Below are 23708 nucleotides of genomic sequence, written 5' to 3' on the forward strand. Positions count from 1 at the left end.
AATCAGCTAGGGACGCAGGCTGCGTCATGTGAAATTACACGACACTAATGGAACAGGAGGGGGGAAATAACTCCTGTAGAAAAAAAATTGATGAATGGAATTTTGCTTTAACTATCCATAAACATTATCTGCACGTATGTAGTGAAGTTTAACTTGTTTTTCCCCCTCTTACCAATGTATACTTACTTAAGCTGCCAACATCAAATTACAAACAAATAAATACATATAATTTTGTTATATTTGTATGTTTTATACTGTATTTTTATTTTTTATTTTTTGGTGATGTTTTAAAGACTTCAACCTCGTTGATAGTGTTAGTATTTTCTAGGTGGAAAACAAAAAACATGGCAGACATCTCAGTCCAGAAATGTTCAGTTGTAGGCACAGCCAAGATACTGCGCAGAACCCTCAAGCTCCCAGGCCTCTGGTAGAGGACCCGAGCTCAGAGGATGAAAGAGACCACCCGCAGAGAGTTATTGTTCAGATCATCACAGTTCCAGTGATTGAATTCATCAATCCCAATACCTACATTTTTTGGCAGATACTCAGACATCCTTCCTGAACTCCTGAGGTGAGGACAAGACATCTCACCTTGTGCTAGTCATGTGCTGGCCCTCTGGCCCTCATTTCCCATATATGGTTGGCTCTTTACACCAACTGGCTTACAGTACCTTGAAAAAAATAAAATAAATAAACTTATTTTCATCCAAACATGGAAATTGTACATACACGTTCTTTTTCTAAGCCGTTCATTTATATTTGTCATGTGAAGGGAAAAAGTGAGAATTCTCCAAGAAGGGCTTGCATTCCTGGCTGAGTGAAATATTCATTTGATCTTGTGTATTTCAGCTTGATAAGCAGTCCCCAGTCAGTGGCCACCCAGTGGCGTTGTTTACAATGCAAATTAGCAGGAAATACATTCCAGGCTCTGTATACGCACCCTTAAATCAGGAGAAAGGAATGTGTGAGCGGCTCACAGAGGGCAAATGTCACTCTACCTAGACAGAATCTACACTTTAGTCTGAACACAGATATTTCCCAGTCATGTAGCTATCAGCTCATGGTGTTCTTCAAACTGCAGTCGGTTTCGCCTTTGGCTTTTTCCCAGAACAGTCTGTCCCACCGACTGGTGGGAGAATACGTGACTCTTTATGTTAAGAATTTGAGTGCAGTGGCCTTCCATTTAGGCTGTGATGTCTTTTGACATAATGACGCCTGAACGCATCAGCTCAACTGCTCTCTTCCTAACCAGCTGACACGCACTCAGAGTGGAAATGAAATGTGCTCAGAGAAAGAGATTTCTTTTTTTTTTTTTTTCCAACAAATTTGAAAATAAAGATCAGAGCCTTTTATCTTCCGCTGCAAACCACCGAAAAGAGAAGGGAATTTTCAAGTGAATGTAAAAAGGCAAAATGACAACTTTCTTCAACAAAACGAAAAGTCAAATGGAATCCAAGTTGGCAATTATATCCTTACAAAAGAACAACATTCTTCAACTCTTGCATTTTAGCTTTAACAGCTTGACTGCTCCTTTTAGTCAAACATCAGAAGAAAAAAAAATGCTTTCAATACTACGAAAGAGAACACTATCAATATTTTCTCAGTGTGAGTTTAATTCGTCTTTTGATGTTCCTACATATTTCTTAGACCTGGAATTCGGAGAAATCATTAACCTCTTACTTTTGTTAAATGGTAAACAAATATTTCTCCCGTCACTCAACGCCTAAGGCAATTGAATACTTAATACTCAGAGCAGTGTAGACGTGTGTATTTATCATAGGTCCATACTGCTGAACAAACTTTAGTCAAAATGGGAAATATAGCAAAGAGCCACTGGGGAAAGTTTCAGTAATTGGCTTCCTCCAGAGCAAGATGCCTAGAGCTGGCAACATATTTAACAAGACAGTTATTCACATCAGCAAATGTAGGTTTGGGTGGCTTTTCTATTGATAAGTAGAATCAGCATTTGTGAAGTACAATTTGAATTTACTCAAGTAATCTATGTCTGATTGTACAACGTAGGGGTAACAAAAAAAAAAAAAAAAAAAAAAAGCAAAATCAGAAGAAAGCTGTTGGAGCCCAAATATTTGTTTTCACAGCACTGTACGACTGACTAATACAATTTTAAAAACCATGTTTTTTTGTTGTTTTTTTATTTCTGCTGTTGCTCTTTGCTTAATATGTCGCTGTTTTAGAGTCGCCAGTCTAGCTGATCGACAAATGTACTCTGATTCATAACACCAAAGACAGTCAGAATCAGGACACCTTAAATAGATCCCATGAGGAGATGCGAAGATGTAAAAAAACAACAACAAAAAAAATGAGACCGATGTGAAGCTTCTTCCCTCATTGTGTGGGAGAATGTGAGCGAGCAATACATTTTTGTCTCTCTTAGAAGATAAACTGCAGTTCTGGAAATGTTAAATAAAATAAAAAAAGTACCATTATTCTAACGTGTACAAATATTTAGCGTTTAAAACTGAGCTTCAGCTGATAAGTTTTCTGAAACACACATTCAGAGTGACTACTCAAAAAAAAAAAAAAAAAAAAAAAAAAAAATCACAAGTTTTTCACTTTCTGGTTTAACTAAATTCCTCTCCATAACTAATCAATTATTTATGAATGACTGCCCTGTCTTCTGCGAATATAGAAACCTCTCTTTTGTTGCAATTCACTGTATGATAAAGTGAAGAAAAAAAAGATCAGGATGAACATTTCTCTAGAATAGACTCATGCTAACGCCATCTGCATGATTTCTCCCCGTCATGTTTAAAATCAGTGTTTTTTGGCCTGAAATAAGGAGATTACCCAAACACCTGTCCCAATTTTCAGCATGCCTGCACCAGATCTGGCTCCTCTTCCAACTCTTCCCCTGGAACTCGTGCTCCTCGTGCATCTGAATCATTTCTCCGCTGTTGCTGAGAGAATCAGGTCACTCCCGCACTGTGGGATCAAGTGTCAGTAATCGCTTTATATTCCCCGGCCATGCAAAAAGGGTCTGCTGACGGCTGACCCTGTAAAATGCCTGTCTGGAAAGTCTGATATGGTTTCTATTTTCTTTAAAACCATTGTTTACACAGCGGCTATGAAGCTCCACTAATCCTCTCATATGTCAACAGTGTAAATCCCCTGACTAATTTGCCAACAAATTTATTATTCTTCATTAATATTCCATCACGTTCTATAATGTTCCGATGATTCATGAACAAAAACTAAAAAAAGAATATGTTTTGAGCGGCTATCCTTCTGTTTCCTTCGTTGCTGAGATGCATTTATGTTCAGAGTGAATATTTTTGGGCTATTTTTCCAGACTGCAAACATGTTTTATTCAGTTGGGTTCTATTCCAGCACAGAAATGTCCCGTGGAGCTGTTGTGGAGACCTGGCTTGTGCAAAAGTGATGCAAAGAAACAACATTACACCACATTAACATTTTCCTAGTAGCAACAGGAACAACTTAGAAAACCGCAAGTTTTGGATTTTGAAGACATTATTGAATAAATCTCTCTGACATAAGCTTGGTTTCGTTAGTGTGACGTTTAGCAAATTCTCACCGACCCAAAACAAGAAATGTTTTATCTGATTGACTTTCAGGAAAAACAGTGCATGTCTCTTTTTATCCTGTGTATGCAAACTTCGGAGTTAGACTGTATAAATTTGTGTATCCTGTCAGAAAAAAGTATTATGTTGGAAGAAAGCTTGTTCAGGTCTTCTGGACACATGAGGGTAGTTTAGAGGTTAATCTTACAGCAGAACAACAATTTGAAACATTTAGTCAGAGCTAAAGTAGAAGTGTTTAAATCAAGGCATGTTCACCTGGAATGGTTCAGGGAAAACACAGGTCTAAGCCTAATTGAAAATCTTTGGCGAGTCTGATTGCTTGCTGTTAGCAAACTATCCTTTCAATGTGGTAAATTCTGAGCTATTTAGAAATATATATATATATATATATATATATATATATATATATATATATATATATATATATATATATATATATATATATATAGTTTGACATTTTCATGGTTTTAACTTGAAGAAAGGGAGTTTCTCTTTATGACTTTGACTGCTGTAAGAGGAAATAATCCGTGTGGATCAAAAATATCCTTTGGTTTGGTCCCTCGGTATTATAAGACACATGTAGACATGTTGATGGAGTGAGCCCCGGTCCACAATCAGCATCCTCAGACAACCACACAAAAGGTGCCACAACGTTTTAATGTGATTCATAGCATTTGTCACTAGTGATGTTCGGAACGTCTGAGCTTGAAGCTGATTGATATAAATATCTGGTAAACAATATGAGACAAGTACATACAGTAAACAATAAACTGGAGCTCCAGCAGTGACTAGACGGAGTGAGAAACCCAAAGAAGGCAACCGAGGGCGACAATGACCCTCTCGCTCCAGATCAGAGTCCATTCCTCACTGTGTTTTTGTCCTCAGTCAGACGGTACTTTCTCCTTCCAAGCTAGTTTGTCCATTTTCAATAAGCCATGTGGTCCATACTCTATATGGATCTATGGTGTTTTTTTTTCTCTTCTTCATAAAGCTCTCATGAAAAACAAATATACAATAGTTTTATAACAAGGATTCTTTTTCTTCAGAACTCTCTGTTCTGTTTTTCCTTGTTCACATTGTTGATCCATCAAATGTACCCTAATGGTTGCAGAAAACCTCTCGAATGATTGTCTTTTCAGAAAATACAGAATACATAGATTAACCAAACAAACGCGCTAAACACAGTCATACTTACACACTCTTCACAGAGGAGAAAAGCACTATTTAAAATGCCTGCAATGCTTAATATTGAGCAAAAAACTCTGTCATTCAGACAGAACAAAATATACAAAAAAGGGAAAAAAAAAGAAAAAGCAAAATATAAATAAACCAACAAAGAAAATCAAAGACTTGTCCTCTGGGTGGTTGCTAGGAGGAGAGTTGTGTGTCAAACAAAGGAGGAGAAGCCCGCGGTAGGTGCCTGAGCGGCACAGCCCAGGCTGCTGGGGGGCCGGTAGAGGGTGCTGTGCTGGCTGGGGGGGTCGGAGGAGAGCAGCGAGGGGGTGGGAGTCCGGCTTCCCTTGGGCCTGAACAGATTTCCCTGGCCCGGGCCCTGGCACTGGGGCTGCGGGGACGGGGCGCTCTGGGGAAGGAGTGGAGGCAGAGGGGGCACGGGCGGCGGGTGCGGGCGGGACTCCTGTTCCACGAGGGGCTCGGGCTGGGCGTAGCCGTACGCAGGAGGACGAGAGACGCCTTTCTGCTGCCGCCGCCAGGAGTTGTAGTAGGTGGGGTCGCTGATGTAGTGGTTGACGAAGGAGTGGGTCTTCTGTCGGCTCTGATCCATCTCGTACTCGCTGTCGCTTCCCTGCAAGAACGCAACAGTCAAAACGCCAGAAGAGAGAGAGACACACACACACACGCACACACACACACAAAAAAAAAACAGTCCTGACAGCTACATTTTCATCCACTCGTAATCGAGGCTAATTCTATTTCTACTACTGAGCTGTTCGCTGACAGACACAATGCTGAATCACAGCACAGCAGGAAACCTCTACTCACAACTGTAAATCTATTAAGGCATGGAACATCCAACAGGAGCAGACCATCATTTCTATTAGGAATCCATCAAGTCGGCTCACCTATAGCTCCGTGGAGCACGGACGTGATAAGTGTACACAAGAGCATCCTGGAATTGGATAAAGATATTGTTTACAGGATTGCTTTCTGGCTTTCTCGTAATGTTAATCTCATAAGTTATGAATGATTGTGTGGATCCTTTATCGTACTGGCTCAGAAACAAAAACGGCAACAAAAAAAAAAAAAAAAAAAAAAAAAGGACAGCAAATTACTCCTGAAGAGAACGTTAAGCTTTGCGTGCATGACAAACGCTTACTCGTGCGCTAGTCCGTTGAGATACTACAGCCTAGCAGATGTCGAAGGACCATTTGTTTGGACAAGTGGCTGGTAAACAGTGGGAGGCTATGCAGAGGAAAAAGAATAACACCATGTTTTGTCTCCGGGGAGAACACTGTTTGTTCGGCTCGGACAATGTTGTGACTGCAGGTAGCAGATAAATGAGCGGGAGTACGGACGACTTGCTCGGAACAGCTCTTTTTGCCTTTTCCACCTTTCAGTTGCTCTTATCAGATTAAACCCTCGTCTGATTACCAATTCCGCACACCTTGTAGTGAGCTGGGGCCAGCTAAATTAATAAATGAATACCTGCTAGAGAAACACTAATTAGTTTTGAAGACATTTTAGCACACAGGGGGCACGTGCAGTAGCTGAGCACCGTTTTCTTCCTTGAAAAGTCAGTAATAAAAGATTCAGAGATGTCAGCAGTGACTCGGATATGCTAATAGGGAATACTTAATTTCCAGATGATCCACTTGAGGCGGATTGTCAGGCAAAATTGCTTTAATTTATTGCAGGAAACACTGGCCCACGGTCATAAAACTGTCTGCTTTTTAACTATAGCAAAGTGAGGTAAAATAATCTTTTTTGAAAAGGTTACAACTTTCCCCCGGAGAAATTTGTCACTTTGAGAAACGGATAGAGCCGAATTTTTACTTTTTAATTCCCGTCCGCTTCCTGTTACAGACTGTAAGCCAGCGTTGCCACCAACCTGAGAGTCAGAAACCTCAGAGGGTTTTTCAGTCAAGCTGCTGCTTTCCGCCGGGATCAGGTCATTATATTTAGTGCTGACATCCTCATCCGAGTAGTGCAGGCTTCCAGGACTGGGTCTTGGAGGAGACCTGAAGAGATTGGGGAAGATGAGCACAGATGAAACACTGAGTGTGTGATTTTACAGCTAAAATAAGACTCTGAAACAAATGTGAGCAAAGAACTTTAAAAAGAAAAGTCCTTTTCACACTCTTCACCGCGACACACAGGAAATCTGGTTTTCAGTTTTCAGCTTTGAATGTGAATTTTTGGTTGTGCACAATAATGAGAGACTCAAGACAGTGTCACTAACTATAAAAGGGAAAAATGATCAACTATTTCAGAGAACCAGCAGAACAATGCATATTCTTGGATGGCCTAAACAGAACATTCAAGACAGACGGCGTAATTGGCTATTCCTCGTTACTCTGTCCTTCAAATCGCTGGAGATGATCAGTTTTAAGTTAGCACAGGGTTTATTCAGCTAATTTAAGCCTTCATAGACCCCCAAACAGAATCCTTCACAAGAGACTATTCACTTGATCACGTATGCCATTTTGTAGTTATTCAACCTGAATAATTGAAAAAAATAAAAAAAAATGAGTCAGAGATGCAGAGTTCCTGTAGAAAAGCTCAGTAATGAAAAACCAAATAAAGTAAGAAAAGACTCCTTCATTTCTGTTGGATCCAGTCATTATTTTCATGAACTGAAGATAGAGAAGCATCCAGATGCAATTGTTTTTTTTTTTTCATTTCTTCTGAAGTAATGACTGCTTCTGTGCATAAGGTCTAAAACTGACCTGGACCATAAGAAAGTTAAAATGGGCCACTACCTTCACTTAACTGAGCTACGTCAGTGGGTTTAAAATGGGGAATTGTGCCAACCAAGCATTAAAGACAAACATGTCATGAAAAATGACATTTGTTCCTTTGCATGTTTTGCTCATGGGCTTTTGGGTCAGATTTGCAAGAGTAAAAAACAAACCGAAATAAGGCGAAGTAATGATAAAAAAAAAAGAAGCTACAATAATCGAAGAAGTAGAATGTCTGAAGAGGTAATAAAGACAAAAAAAAATCATCATTAGCAAAAGTGTATGTTGTTCTATAATGTATGTATTCAAAAATTTAAATATGTATGTTTAACAGCCTTCACAAGACTGGTCTACAGTCGTATGGTAACAATCATCCAATTGAATAGTTATTATGCTTGATTGATTGATTGATTAAACACAAGCAATACAGAAGTATTTTTCTTTTACCTCTACTACTGTTAGTTTGCCTGAAGAACGTCATTCTAATAAAACCTTAGTAGAATGTGTGAAGGTTCTCAGAACAGGTAAATAATAACCTTCCCTGCGAGACAAGAGTTTTCTTGGCTTGCTTAAAGCACCAGTGGCACAAAAACAAGTGTTTAAATGGAAAATGTTGAAAGTGGGGTTAGAAGAGACAAACAAACTGTGATGTCAAGTGAAATATTAATGCACAAAAGCAGACAACCTTGACTATTTCTCAGATAAAGCTGGAAATGTGTTGAGTTACACAAGCAGAAGCGACATTACTGCTTCCTTTTAAAAGCAAGGTTGGACAACCCAGCGTGACGACGGCCTTGAAACTGTTGAAACAACAAACACGTATACATCTCCTTCAGGTTGGAGAGGATGGATGTGTGAGGGCGGACTCAGACAAGTTTCAGACATCAAAAAGACTCAGCCTCATGAGTGGGAGCATCCTGGATCCCTTTGATCCCCTTTTCTGGCCTCCACGATCAAGGAGAACATGGCATATTAACCTGCATTTGAATGCACTGGCCAGTACATTCCACGATAATGTGCACACCAACGTGTGCAAATACATCTGTTTCATCTGGTTTGTGCATTTGCGGTGACAAGATGCAGACTGTTAGGCTGTAACAAAGGTCAACCGTCTGACCATGACCCAATGCCTCTACTCAACCTCCTCCTGCTGCAGCATCTGCGAAACCCCTCTTATCAAATGTTTAGCTAAACATTACCAAACTGCCGGAGCACCAAAGTCCTGCTGACAGTAGTTTATGTTGGGATAACTCTCACAGCGCTGCAGCAAAGGCTAAAGGGCCAAGGGAAAAAAAAGCAGCTCTGACCCAAAAGCACTCTTTGTCTCAAGCAGAGATGGGCAGACAAAGAGCATAGGCAGATGCTGTTGAATGCTAATCGGCTGGCATTGTGCTGTTCCCCTGTACAGTTTGCTGCTTCCCAAAACACTGAATATAAATGAGCAGAGAGGAAGGAGGCTCAGATGGGTGGCTCAATATCTGAAGACTGACAGCACACAGAGGTACAATATAAATTCTTATCAGTATTCCGAGTGAAACTGACTATGCATAAGGAAAAAGGGGGGAAAAAATGGTTTAAGTTTGAGAAGTGCAAATTTTGGAATAAAAAAAATAACGGCATAAAAGTTGTCAATTGAATGGTACAACACGACATGTGTTATGTTTCAGAGCCAAAGTATTACATTTAGAAACCGTGACATAGTTTTAAAAACTGAATTTACTGAAACAAGAGATACTTCCACATCTGTTTAAAACAGAATCACCATTTACCATGTAAGGGTGATGACATGTCGCTTGGAATGTGCATCTGCTGTAAGCAGGAAACGGTTTTCTTGACTTACAAGAAAACTGCAAGTCAGTGGGATAATGTTGAATGTTTTTGGATAGCACATAAAAAGGATATGGGTGCACATTCTTACCTTATGAAAACACCTTAGTTGAAAGTAATTTTACTAACAGGACAGAATTATGCTCATTCACACAAAACATTCACTGACGGAAACACTTTTTGCGTCAGGATGATTAGAAAAATTTGAAACGTGGCTTTAAAGGACGTGGTAACCCAAGACACACATGCATGACACAATCCACGCTACTGTGATGACAGGTCACTATGCTAGAGTCTGCATCCAGAACACTGAGTTGACTGTGGCTACTGTGAAAAAATGTGTTTTGTTAACCATGTTTTTAACTTATCTCTCCTCTATCAGTACAAACTGACCGCTGTTATAAAGTCCTCCACATGTTTTACAGTAGTCCAAATGAATGCTTTTAAATGACTTGCTAGCCTTCCAGTCTCCCAGCTGATGCACACTGGAGCCTTTCCTCACTACTTTCTTTTTGGGTGACCATCGTGTTAAGAACGAATGCCCCTGTTTTGCATTCTATACGTGGCATAATTTATTAACTTTCAGCAAAGTTCTTGGCAGTCTTTTGGCTGTGTTCTTTCTATCAATCTTTTTAACCTGTTTCTCCACTGTAGACATACAAATGAGCACTTAGTGGAAGATACAAACTCTTACAGAGTTGAAAAGTGCTCTTATAAATAGGATTTAAGTTATTTCAACAGAGAAAAAAACAGCTTACCGGGTGTAGATGCCGTTTTTGCGGCAGAATGAGTTTTTCCCAGAAAGGCGTCTGTTGTTGAGCTCCAGGGCAGGGAAGCGTCCTTCATCCAGACGTACCATCTCTCCATGGGTCAGAGGAAGCGAGGTGCAGTTCGAGTGGTTGCCTAGAAATGTTTTTACGAAGATGACACTTTGTTTGCGTTGGGATGAACTCTGCACAGGAAATATGTCGCTCATATATTTTCAAAACAAGCAATTTTATGAATCACTTCTATTCTTTTGTAACATATGCAAAAAAAAAAAGCTAAAAAAAACAAAACATTATTAGATAATAATTAACTTTAGTTAAACAGATCATCCACAGTAAAACAAAAATTCTAATGATTCTTTCCTTATGCACTACTAACTAAACTTGTTGGACGACTAGATTATTTAAAGACATAAGCCTTATTATTATGGCATAATTACCTACGCACCATACGTAATTACCAATGCAGAAAACAAACTGGGTTTCTTGGAACAGTTGTGTCAATTAGGGTAATTGACAATCTTGCAAATTTCCCTCTTGATGCGATGGCATAGGAGCCACTGGTGCTGTAGTTTTACAATTACTCTCCATCTAATTAATGGCCCCGGCATTAAGCCGCTGCCAAGCCATTTGTCGTGTTATTGATCTTCGCTGCAGTTCAAGTCGGACAATAATATTTGTCTACTTCAGTTCCCTTACCGATAACCTTTACTCTCATGTTTCTGCTGTCAGCCAGACAATGTAGGAAAATCAACATAATGGGTTTAATTGTGTGTGCCTCCGCACTCTTGTTCTATAAAATAGACTTCAGCCGGTGAATCATTAAGCTTCCATTTCTCTGTAGACTTGTCCAAGATGAAGACCAATTCCGCCCTGCGGCTTAAGTTGCATGAGCACAATAAATGCGTGGTGGTCAGCCGCATTTCCTACCTGAGTCCGTTTTCTTGGTGTATTTTTTACTCTGGCCTCGGATAATGAGGATGAAAACAAGGAGGAGGATGAAGATGAGGCCGACCAGAGCAATAACGACCAAGAACCACCACTCCTCGTAGAAAGGAGACACTTTCTGGGCTGAAAAAACAAAAACAACAACAAAACAAAAAAAACAACCATTGAGAAGCATAAACATTCAAGTAGAATCAATAAAATGTACAGGTTTAGTTATAAAAAAAACAAAAAAACAAAAAAAAAACAGTATCACTGACAAATGGATTTCTTCCAGTAAATCATATTAACAACTAAAAATCATATTGTGTTAACAAAAAACAAGATGATGTGGTTCAAATATAATTTTCTATTAGTTTTGATGATTATGCAATACAACTAATAAACACCCCAAATTCGCTCAGATTAGGAAATTATCTAGGTACCACTAAAATATTGGAATGTTGGCCAAAAACCATTGACTGACAAGTGCACTTTTAAGCAGAATTTACCTGATATGGAAGGGGACGGGGCACTGGGGGAGCCATAGCCATAATCGTTGACCGCAATTACTCGAAAGTCATAGGTGACCCCTTCTCGAAGCATTTCCAGATTGAGCGTGTACGATGTCACTTCTTTGGGAATGTCTTTAATAAGAATATCCCACAATCCTTCATCTGTTTGGGCAAAAAGAAATGTTTACAGAAACCAGTGGTGCATCGCACAGACTCAGTAAGGTGTGGTCGCTCACCAGAAGGTCTGGCCTCAATCACGTATCGCGTAATGGGCGCACGGCCTTGATCTCCACTTGTCCAATGCAGAGTGAGGGCGGAGCCATATCGTGAAATAAATGGCTCTCCGGGAGGACCGGGGGCTCCTTAGGAGGTAAAAATAGCCGGACATCATGTCACAGATGTTCTTCAAAGGCTTTATTGCTTGACATGAGAGAGAGAAACCAGCGATACATAGCAGCCTTATCGGACAGTACCTTCGCCAGGCCCGGTAGTGATGTTGGCCTCCACTTCAGGGCCGTACGTGAGCGTTTTAGCCCGAATGCGGAAGTTGTAAGTGACGCCGTCTGCCAGGTCTTTGATCTTCATCCATAGAGGAGAGCTGCCCTTTACATCCACCGTCACTATCTTACTGACACCTGGAGTGCGAGGAGAGGAGTCTGTACAGGAAACACTAAGACTCTAGATACTGCTTTCAACAAATCACAGAAAACCAAGCTTTGAGCAAAGATCAGAAATAGTTACACACAAGACCAAAAAGGCAACCGGGGACAGGAATATTTGCATGGAAAGCAGAAAAAAATGTTTTATTTCCAGGAGCTCTTTAGTTGTCAAGAGAGGAACAGACCAAGAGATATTTATGTGTTTATTGCTTTGCTTGCTTCACTTTGTGCTCGCTACCCAAGGGACGACAGCGGCTTTAGTTCGGCTTTCCTAGTCTGCTCTCAATTATTTGACAATCTGGTCAAGGAAACAACACTTAGCCAGCTATTAACCATGTTTCTCGCAGTAAAAGAGGAAGCTGTAGAGAGGCTCACAAGAGCATTCCAGCGTAATTTATCAGCCTTGCCTTACACGTTACTGCAGGGTCTATACCCATCTGCAGCAAATTAGAACACAAGCTTAAGCAGCATGATTTAAAAACGAAAATGGTTAAGAGAGGAGAGGTTGTAAATCACTGCCTGAGAGAGTCATCTGAGGAATGTCAAGAGAAGAGGAACGCTGTCAGGCTAAAGGCGGATTTTCCTCACCGTCGACTGGAGTGCAGGGCTCATAAACCAGACGGTAGCCTTCGATGATGCCGTTGGCCTGCTTCGGCTCCCCCCAGGACACGTTCAACGAAGTTGTGGTCAGCTCGCTGAAGTGGATGTAGCTGGGAGCAGTGGGTGCTTTTGACAGAAGGATAAAATGTAATTACAGTCAGATCCCTCATTAGACTTCAGTGCCTCGCAAAAGGATTCCAGTCAATTCCACTTTTCCACATTTCGTCATGTCGCTCCCATAAACTCTAACCTAATTTACTTGAATTTCAATTTGAAGTCATAAACGGACACAAAATAGTGCACAGTGGGAGGAAAAGAAGAGATGGTTGCTGTTTTTCTTTCCCAATTTGAAAAGTGTGAGGTAAGTCGTATTGAGTCCCTTTCCTCCAAGGCCTTAAAATAAAACCCAGAAAGACCAATTCCATTAAAACGTAACTTAATCAGTAAATAGTCCACCTGTGTATAATTTAAGCTGTGCATAAATACAACCGTTCTGGGAAGGAATGAAAAGGTTTGTAAGAGGAAAATAGAAAGGAAACAGGCATCTGACAGGCTATGGATACAGTTTAAACCAAAGTTAGGTTATTATAAGGCAATAACCTATGCTTAAAATATCTAACATTCAGTTTGTACCAAAAATGAAAAAAATAAAAACAAAAACAAAACAATGGACACATCATGCTGTGGGGATGCTTTGCTGATTGGAAAATAAATGAAGCAAGATTCAGGGTAATACTTGGGGGAAAAAAGCGTGTTTTCAAAAAACACCTTTGACAAGGACAACGACTTCAAACACACAACTGGAGCTACAATGAAATTGTTTAGATCAGACATCTCAAACTATTGTTTCTGGAGCCCTGCTGTCCTACAGTTGTCAGATGTTTCCCTCATCCAACACGTTTGAAAAAAATGGCTGATTTGTATCCTCAGCATGCAGTCAAGTTCTACAGAGTCCTACTGAGACTTTTTTTTGTTGAAAACCACCATATTCCATCAGATTTGGGTTTGTGGATGTAATGAGACTTAACCTGAAAAAGAATACCTTTACAAGTGTTGCAAAATTATTGCACTGTTCTCTGAAAAAATGTAAGCCATTTCAAAGTACATATTTATTTTCATAACATGTAATTGATGGCATCGCAAAAACAAATTTTTATTATTTTCCATGTAATTTATCATTTAGGACTTATTACTTTAAAAGGGGGCAGTAAACACGTCTCTCCATTTGCTTTAAGCATTTCAAACAGCGACACGACTTTATTTTATAATGAAAAGACGTTGAATTGCACCGAAGGGCAGACTGAAAACACCACGAGACGAAACAAAGAGACACAAGAACAGCAGAAAATATTCAGCCGTTGTTTCTCTAAAGGTATTCTACTAGATTAAGCATATTGATTTATCATTTGGATAAAGGAGCCTGTGACTGGAAAAAGTCGACTGCGGCTTAGAAAATCAGCCTCCGACCTTGAAGAAGAGCTGTGAGAATTCTGCCTGCTGAGCCAACCCCGATTCAGCTGAGTGTCAGGATTTAGCCGCAATTCAGCAGAAGGAATGAAAGATCACAAAAGCTTGTATTGGCTGTGTTCCCAGTGCTCAGTGGTGAAAAGAGCCAAAATTCCAGACAGTGTTTTAAAGTTCTCAGCACTTTCTAACCTTTATCAATGTCATAAGTTTCAAAGGGCACAAAAGACCAGAATCATCTTGACTGTAAACATTCTTTTTTTTTTTTTGCTGAAATCCCACAGGAGGGAATCTAACTTGCTTCTAAGCAAAGACGTAAAATTGTGGCCAGAATCTAATCAGCACCCATCATTCTTGATAGTCCTTTTTTCATGTTGTTCTACTGTTCCTCACTGTGGAGTGTCCTGAAATAATAGGCAAAAAGCCTCTGATCTCTCATGCTATTCCTCAAGAGACGACACTAAACTGCTTAAAAAAATAATAGCATAAAGCTTCCTGCTGAATTCAAGCAGTGGCTGAGTTTGCAGTGTTCCAGTAACTCAAAAACCCCTATGAATTGACTTTAAAGTCATCTATTATTCTCTTTATAGGCTTCTTCTGGGACTACATCATATAACCCACATGAGAACCCTACACAGTGTCTAGATCTGGAGAGGGGGTGGGGGTATCACTGAGTGCAAAAACATTTGCAAAGTTAGCATTGGGTTGGAAACGTATGAGGCTGCAAAGTGGAGCAGGATACTGAAAAAAAAAAGAAGAAAGGTTTGGCACCAAAATAAATGCCGGTGGTCTATTGAATAATCTTATCCGCATTTGCACCTGCTTGCTGAGTGCGCCCTCTGGTGGGCAGGGAGCGTGGCCCATCCCCTGCAGCATTGAAGGCTGCCACGCTGATCATGTAGGTGGTGTAGCCTGTCAGGTTTTTAAGCTTCACCCCGAGCTCTGGCAGGAAGAGAGTTCGCAGGCGCTCCGTCTCGTTCTGGAGCTGAAACTCCCAGAAGTAGATCTGCGGACAGAGTCATCGCATGGCTTTCTGGCGGGACGTCAGACAAATACTGGAGGCACAATTGAAAGCGCGCACAATCCTGATACCTTGTAACCCTGTATGTCTCCGTTCTGAGCATCCAGAGGAGGCGGGTCCCAGGTAACGTCCAGCTGAGTAGCTGTTGAAGACTGGACCACCACGTTTTGAGGAGGAGCGGTTGGGACTGGAGGGAAAAAGGGAGAAAACGTTCAACGAGAAGCTGTTTTTGTTTGTTTAAAACCTGAGGAATAATAACTGGAGGTAAAACTGGGTGCAAACTGAGAAATTAACCCTACCCGCCTCTCCGACAAACACTTCCTGCGGTGCACTGCTTGGACCCTCCCCAACCGCATTATACACGCTGAGTCGGATCTCGTAGCGCTTGTGTTTGTTCAAGTCTAACAGGGAAGAATGCAATGCGGCATTGTAATCGAGCGCTTAAAGATGAAAGAGCAAAAAACTGAAAATAAAAATCCAGGAGAAACACCCATTCACACAAATGCCACGGCGAGATAAGATCACACCCAACACAGACAGCAGAGCGGTTCAGAAATATAATGCAAACTGATCAAAAGACGGGACTGTTGTGGAAGCATGTGGGAAGACTTGCCAGTGATTAAAAAGAAGGAAACCATGCTGAAATAATGACAGGGCAGCTTGCAGAGATTAAAGTCTCACACACATACACACACACACACACACATAAATAAGAAAAAGCGGTGGCTACAGCTGAGTGGGAGGATGCTGCTGACTATTGCAGTAAATAACACAAATGCACGACTTTGTGGGAATAATATTCACTAAATGGTATTTAAGCTAAAGGAGAGTGATGGGAAATCCACAAGGGGCAATGTAAGACTTACTGTCGAGTTCATACTGGGTTAAAGAGGATTCTGTCAAGTTTCTGATGCTGTATGGAGCTGGGAGGTCGGACGCAACATAGGAAATATTGGGAGATACGAGAATTTTATTATAATTATAATTTTTTTTTTGAATAAGACAGATGCAAAAAAGCATGTCAGTAATATTATTAGAGCTTACATGTGAAATCAGCCCAGGTTGCAGACGGACTGTTTACTGTGCGGACAGAGAAGCTGCGAAGGCGATCGTAGTGCAACTCCCTGTACCTGACTCTGAATCCCAGCAGAACTCCGTTTAAGTGATCCTCTGACGGGGGCTAAAAGGAAAATGAGATCTTCTTAATGCATAACATCTTAATATTACGAAAGAATTGCCAGGGGGGCCGGTTGGTGTCATAACAAGGATAAAATATCGGATGCCCTTAAAATTCTGAATCAACATTTGAAACGAGGCAAATCATCCAGCAAATACCTGCCAACGAACCAGTACGGACGTGGTGGTGTGAGGAGTAACAGACAGTATGGTCGGGGCTTTGTCTGGAGCTTCACAGGATTAAAAGATATGTTAGCAGTGCTGACATGTTGTATAGGACAGCTTTTGTAAAAAAAAACAACATAGTGTTGACAAACTATACGCTGTAAGAATTCAGAGCCCACTGATTCACATGAAGAGTATTTTAGTACAACAAAAGGGTCCTGAAAGTAACAGCTTGTTCGGTCCACCGATGAAGGTTACTTACTGTCCTGTAGTGTAGTAATGGCCTCGCTCTCCTCGCTGTATTCGCTGTCTCCAATGTCGTTTGTGGCTTTGACTCGAAACTGGTAGGAGGTGAAAGGCTTTAACCTGTAAACAAGAGGAAAAAGTCATTTATAGGCGGACGTTACACAGGCGTTTAAGTAAATCTGACCATTTAAGAAATTCAATTTAAAAGGTGAAAACTCAAATACAGATTTATTTCACATATATATACATATGTTTAATTTAGGTTACAGTTAATCACACCTCAAAATTTAATTCTTTGAGCATCAACTAAAGTCAATGAAAAAAAAAAAAAATCAATCGAGACAGTGTATGTCACGGCTATGTTACGGCTGTTGACTTGACATTTGTCCAACAGACAGTAAATGACCCGCTCCACAAAGAGGGTAAGCGACAAAAGGTCATTGCTAAAATTGGATCGCCATTGCACACCGTTGATGGAAAGTTAAGTGGTAGGAAAAACATGTCAGAGAAAGCAAGCAACCGAATATCTGCAGCCTTCAGGGGACTGTGATGTATTCCACATTCGAGAGTTTGACAGAGATTGAAAAGGTGTGTCAACAATCACTATTGCAAAAGCTGATTCAGTCAACTGAATGGTCAGTCAGTTCGACTTGACTGGTCAGCAAACAGGCCAGATCTGAATGCCATAGAAAGTCTGTGGACCTCTGTCAAGGGACAGATGAGAGACACCAGACCCAACAATGAAGACCAGTTGGAGACCATCAAAGCAACCTGGACTTCCTTAACGCCTTAGAACCACAGGCTGATCGCCTCCATGCCATGTTATATTGATATAATAATTCATGAACAAAAGCCAAGACACACTGAGGCCTATTCTTATATATACCATGCAACACATATATTACTTTCATTATTATGATATTTACCTGTCCACTATGTAGGAGTTTGTTTCATGGCTGACTGATGCCGAGTGAACTGTCCAGTTGCTGTCCGGCAGCTCTCTATACTGCACTGTATAGTAACGAACGGGAGATAGGCCGTCGCTGCCTGGTTCCCATGACAACAGAACTCTGCGAGCCTGGACATCTTCTTGAGGAACGACGGGACGACTGGTGGGTTGAGGCCGAGCTGAGGGGCACACGCACATGCACACACACACACACGCACCCACGCAATCCCGCTTAATCTAAATATCGAGATGTAAATACACTTTAAAAACACATTTGAGCTGCAGTATCTGACACTCACCTCTTTTCTCCGTGGTGACCACCAGAGCCTCTGCGGCCTCACCCCAACCTTTGCGCGTCTGAGCGGTGAGACGGAATATGTAAACCATTTCGGGTTTCAGTGCGGTTGCTGTGTACTGTCGCGCGCTGGGGCTCAGCACATCCACAGTGGCAGCGTTGGTGTTCGAAGAGTTTCTTCTATAGGTGATCTGATAAGCTGAAATATGTGAATGGGAGTGAAATCAGAGTGTAGAAATGTGGTAATATAGTTTAAAATTAAAACATAAAGGGGCATTTACTGGAAAAAAAAATCTTTAACATTTTGCGAAAAATGAAAAAAAAAAAAAAAAATCTAATTTTGGTCGTGAAAATGTTACTTTAGCAAATATTTTTCTTGTTTTATGTTTTGGTCCTCCATAAATGATTTCACGTCGTTTTTGACTTTCAGGACTCCTGCAGCCTTTTGAACCCAAACGCTATTTAAAAATGCAACACAAATAACTCTCCACTGCCTCGCCCGACCGCGTAATCTTACCGAGGATGATGCCGTTGGGCTGTGCAGGGGGCTGCCAGATGAGTCTGACTGAGGTTGTTCTGACTTCAGGGAACAGAATGCCAACCGGAGGCCCTGGTACTATCACACATACGATAAAATATAAATTATTAATAGTCCTTGGAGATTTCTCCATTATGAAACAAAATAACCTAGCAAAGACAGCAAGAACATGTTTTTACTTAGACACAATACGCTAAAACTTTAAGCTTGCAGGGAAAGCCGCAACATTTTCAAAATAAATGTTGGCACACAACTATGCTTTATTTATTCACGTATTTATTTATTTATTTTTAGTGTCGTGTAAGCTTAGGAATTTTTTTTATTTTATATAAACTCATAATAACCAGTATCAAAGTTGTGTAGAATATAACAAGTCAAAAGTTTTAATCTATATGAAAACAAGGTAGAAACAATAAAAAATAAAATAAATAAATACTCTGAGACAAAAAAATACATTAAAAATAAGAGAATATAGTTAGAATGCAGCAAAAGTATGACGCATAGATATTTTAACAGTGCTGCACATTTGACTTTTTCATATTCAAGGCATAACAGACCACACCCACTTGTCTCTATAGAATGGACTGTAGCAAATATTATTAAATAAGCTATTCCAAACCAGCAGTTTCCAAATATTTTATTCCAAACTATTGGTTTGGAATGAAATAAACATTTTGATCATCTAATGTCCGATTTGTAAAAGTGGTGTTTACCATCATCCAGTGTCCTCTCTAGAATAGGAGGCGAGCTGCTCCTTCCGTCTCCGATTCGCGTGAAGGCCAGGACTTGGATCTCATACAGAACATACTTCCCCAGACCAGTCAGCTGGACACTATGACTGTTGTTGCCCTCTACTGTCCAGAAGTGGGGTGCTGTGTCCGAGTCTTTCTCCTTATACACAACCTGAACGACGCAGAAGATTTACAATAATGTGACTTCTAAAAAAGAAAAAAAGAAAAGAAAAGTAGTTTGAAATAGACGAATGTCAAATTAAAATGACCTTGTAGCCCAGGATGAGTCCGTTGCGGTCTGCCTCTTGGACTTCTCCCCAGCGCACGAGGATGCTGCTGGAGGTGGTGGCAAATGCCGACACATTTGTGGGGCCACTGGACGGCACTGCAGTAGAAGACTGCATTGTTTTACTGCCGTTCAATAATAATTACAGGGTCTGAGTTCTCTACATTCACTCTTAATCCTCCTCACCAGACTCCCTGGTCCTGCCATGGACTGCTTGGCTCCAAGGTCCTGACCCGATGCCGTTGACAGCCTGAACTCTGACCTCGTACTCCGTCCACTCTTCTAAGTCCTCTATGGTGAACTCTCTCTCCAGCCGGTCCATGATGACGTGAGACAGAACGCCCCCTTTTGATCCTGCTTTGAAGTACTGGATGCGGTAGCCGACAAAATCTGGATTGCCATTGTATTCCCACTCTGGAAGAGGCTGAGAGGATTGTTTTTTGTTTTTGTTTTGTTTTTTTACCTTCCCACTCATGGTTTAAAACCGATATGAATTACTTCTTCCTTGTCGGGGTCCATAATGAAGTAATAACACATGAGAGGCTGCACTTAACAGCAATTTAACAACGCACGAAAGGCATCAACAAAAACTGTGAGAGGCAGTTAGCAGTTTATAAAGTGATGCTTTGTGCTTAACCCAGTTAAAACAGAACTGCAGGACATTTATATAAGGATAGTGATTCTCTAAAGTGTACACACATGCCTGGTAAAATGCAATTTTTTCAATGTGAAAATTACACTTTCTTCACATATGATCTTACACATATCCTGTAAATTTCTAGTAAAAAAAAAATCACAAGGGTAAAAAAAACAACAAAAAACGTATTTTTATTTCATTTTTATCTTATGTTACCACCTGTCATCATTTATAGTAAATCTGATAAAGCTGGAATGTATAAATTTGGAGAAGTTTTGAAGGGTTGAGTGGGAAGATTCTATCAAATCAGGATGTGTGTTAGACTCCTACCAAAAAAAGACTAAATGCTAATTTAGAACAAAATGTGGTTCAAGAAGATCTTCTTGTGTGCACAGTTGTGCTATTGAACATTTTTGTTTTATATTTTAAATCTCAGTATATATATAATCTTTTCAAGTTTCCTGCTTCTTGACATTTTAATGGTGTCCGTTATGATTCAACTTTAGGTTTTCTGAACAGCAGCCTAAAGAAGGCTGGAGGTTTTATAACGTCCAGCTTTAGTGCCGGTCATTAAGCTACGTCATCAGCCTGCAGAGCAGATTCCACTGCTGACAACCCCCTGTTTCTGTAAATCCAGGTAGATCCGCTCTTTTTAATCTTGCAATGGCTTCAGTGATATGACAAATCTCTGTGACTCATGTCTTAAGCACCGGTGCAGGGATGGTAATAGACAGATGTGGTAAAGAATACACAGCCAAATGCTGATGCAGAAAGCAGGCATCCCAAGGACACCAGCATGTTCAGCTTTCAACATCCCTATCAGTAATATTGCATGTGCTCATTTATCTTATAAAAAAAAAAAAAAAAAGCCCCAATAGTGCAAAAGCGAGAGCTGAAAAAGTTACTGAATGTCAAACTTTATAAAACCTAATCACCTAAATCGAGTTTTTACTAAGCTTATCTACCAACTCAAGGACATTTTGCCAATTTCCTTTTTAGTCCCATCATTACATTTAAAGCATATACTCAAGAGAGACGTTAAAAGAAAATAAGCCATTTCAAATCGTCCATCGCAAGATCTGAAAAATGTCCCTGAAAATCTAATTAAACTACACAGTGTCGCGCTGTTTTTATCAGGACCAGTAGGCAGTGAAGTCTTACCACCCAGCGAAGCCACAGGCTGGTCTCACTGGCTGTGCGCAGGGTCACGTTGGCAGGGGAGATGTCTGGAGGAGCTTGAAGCGTCTGAATCTTCCTGGACGGCTGACTGGGAGGACTGGTGCCAACAATGTTGACCTGACGCATCCTGAACCTGAAATAAATGAAACCTGCTGTTAGCAGACATAACCTCTCAGCCATTCATACCGTTTAATATGAAAAGGAAAACAAACAAAAAAAACCCTCACATAAGATAGTCACTGTACTTTAACAATGCTATGACATTGAGAGTGCCTCCAAAGGTATTCATATGCCAAGGACATTTTGCATAATGTCAACTTTGTATTAAAATGACACTTTATGACAACAGTCATAAATATTCATGAAGGCTTATTCATGTTCATGACAGGTGTTTATGACAGTGCCATGTCAGTCTTATTCAACCCCTTTCAAATAAAGTGTTACCGGATTATCTTAGGTTTTGTTATGTTAGAGACAAAGACATATTTTCATGTATGAATATGATTGGGATTTTTATGTGAGACAACAATACAAGGCATAACTGTGAAGTGGAAAAACATGATTGATCTAGGTCTCTAATTTAACCTATCAATACTTTCCAATGTATCTCTGGCTTTACTATTTTTGTCCTGCTAGGAGGTGAACTTTTTACTGTCCACTATGTTCTCTTATTATTTTATTATTTTCTAAATAATGTTCCTTTGCAAACATTTGGATCTTTCATAGAAGAACTCTATTTAAACTGAATAATTACATAGAAATTAACACTATTTCCAAATTTTATTTCCCAAGGCAACTGTCTGCTCTGAATTTTATTTAGGATTATCAGCTTAAAGTGGACACAATATGCAAGCATCATAGCCTATCCCAAAAAAAAAAAAAAAAAAAAAAAAAAAATAAAAAATCAATGTGTGTAGAAAGAATTGCATAATTATCCTTTCAACTTATAATAATATGCTGCTTTGTGTTGGTCCAAAACATCAAATCACATTAACGTACATTGAAATTTGTGATTCTAATAAAACAAAATATGAAGTACCTTTAGCAAAGTCATTTAGAACCTTTTGTGATATACTGTGTTTTTAAACATACAACTTAAAAAAAACGGTAGTACCAAAAGGCAACCAATTTAAACTGAGGAGTAAAATACGGGGCGAAAGAATAAAGACATTTTCAGTTAAATTTGAGTGAAGGTGGGAGGATGCTTTTTATATGCATTGCATGAGTGTAAGAGTTTGTTGGTATGCATGTGTGCACCTGTAAAAAGTGTAAGGGTTTAGGTCGAGGACCTCCAGCGACCTAGCATCAGGTTCATTAGCCAGCTCCTGAACCATCAGCCACTCTTCGTTTTCCCCAATTACACCAATCTGAAATGCACAGGGAAATGAGCTTGCATAAGCAGCTAAGCAAATGAAACTGACAAAAAAAAAAAAAAAAAAAATCCAGTTAATGAATGCGCTGCTGTTGGAAGTTAAAATAAAGGTGAATTTTGTCTTACCTGAGCTTCAACCAACCAGCGAGAAATCGACGTCTTGCCATCATAGCCTGGTTTGAACTGCAGGCTGACCGAACGTGGGCCGATGTTAGAGATGGCCAAGTTGGTGGGAGGACCGGGCAGCTCTGCTCAAAGAAGATTTAGAGGGAACCAGCAAACAGATCATGTGTCACGGCAGAAAAGAAGCCGGCTTCTTGTCCAATCAGTTTCTGTAATTGTCATGTCACTTCTCAGCTCTCATTAGAACACTGACCTGGAGGCACACCGGACGATATGGTCGATGCGGAAAGCTGACCTTGGCCTTTGGAAGTCATGGCTGCCACTTGAATGGTGTAAGTAGTGAGTGCAGTGAGTCCTGTAACCTTATACTCCTGAGTCAGGTTGGGCAAGTAATGGGTCACTCTGGTGTTGGTCCTGTTGAACTCCTCCCAGGAGATACGATACCCTGGAATACATTTTAAAATACTGTAACATAAACAAAAACAAAAAACAAAAACAAAACAAAACTGATCTTCTGAGATTTCAGTAACATAAAAAAGGGCTCTGAAGTGTTCACTTCAATTTCTTGAAGTATTGTCTTGTTACCACCACACATTTCAATCTACTTTATTAGGACTTTATATGACAGACCAGCACAGAGACGTGAATAATTGTGAAGTTGACCTAAAATGACACATGCCTTAAGAAAAGCTACCTCATTAGTGAAAATAATCCATGAGTAGGATTTCATCTCAATACACAACTGTTCTGTGAAGAC

The 23708-nt window shown here is 40.2% G+C and overlaps 1 protein-coding gene across 2 annotated transcripts in view; it reads right to left on the minus strand.

Moving 5' to 3' along the window:
- Positions 1-4198: 4198 nt before the first annotated feature.
- Positions 4199-23708, minus strand: part of LOC103140926 (protein sidekick-2-like) — a 101419-nt gene continuing 81909 nt past the window's right edge. Inside the window, exons 23-47 of one of the 2 annotated variants that reach the window (XM_016673546.1) lie at positions 23205-23396; positions 22955-23076; positions 22714-22823; positions 21439-21589; positions 19827-20064; positions 19624-19739; positions 19337-19526; positions 18603-18701; positions 18090-18284; positions 17768-17969; positions 16858-16961; positions 16590-16660; positions 16299-16434; positions 16121-16177; positions 15554-15655; positions 15326-15441; positions 15053-15239; positions 12758-12895; positions 11984-12145; positions 11747-11872; positions 11508-11672; positions 11002-11142; positions 10063-10207; positions 6628-6757; positions 4199-5364 (exon numbers count right to left, since the gene is read on the minus strand). In XM_016673546.1, the coding sequence (XP_016529032.1) occupies positions 4948-5364; positions 6628-6757; positions 10063-10207; positions 11002-11142; positions 11508-11672; positions 11747-11872; positions 11984-12145; positions 12758-12895; positions 15053-15239; positions 15326-15441; positions 15554-15655; positions 16121-16177; positions 16299-16434; positions 16590-16660; positions 16858-16961; positions 17768-17969; positions 18090-18284; positions 18603-18701; positions 19337-19526; positions 19624-19739; positions 19827-20064; positions 21439-21589; positions 22714-22823; positions 22955-23076; positions 23205-23396 (3812 nt within the window). In that variant the 3' untranslated portion in view covers positions 4199-4947. Of the gene's footprint in view, positions 5365-6627; positions 6758-10062; positions 10209-11001; positions 11143-11507; positions 11673-11746; positions 11873-11983; positions 12167-12757; positions 12896-15052; positions 15240-15325; positions 15442-15553; positions 15656-16120; positions 16178-16298; positions 16435-16589; positions 16661-16857; positions 16962-17767; positions 17970-18089; positions 18285-18602; positions 18702-19336; positions 19527-19623; positions 19740-19826; positions 20065-21438; positions 21590-22713; positions 22824-22954; positions 23077-23204; positions 23397-23708 lie in introns of both variants that reach the window. The other variant, XM_016673545.1, reaches the window with a different exon arrangement.

Source organism: Poecilia formosa, unplaced genomic scaffold (assembly GCF_000485575.1).
Source record: "Poecilia formosa unplaced genomic scaffold, Poecilia_formosa-5.1.2 Scaffold78, whole genome shotgun sequence".
In the NCBI taxonomy this organism is placed as follows: domain Eukaryota; kingdom Metazoa; phylum Chordata; class Actinopteri; order Cyprinodontiformes; family Poeciliidae; genus Poecilia; species Poecilia formosa.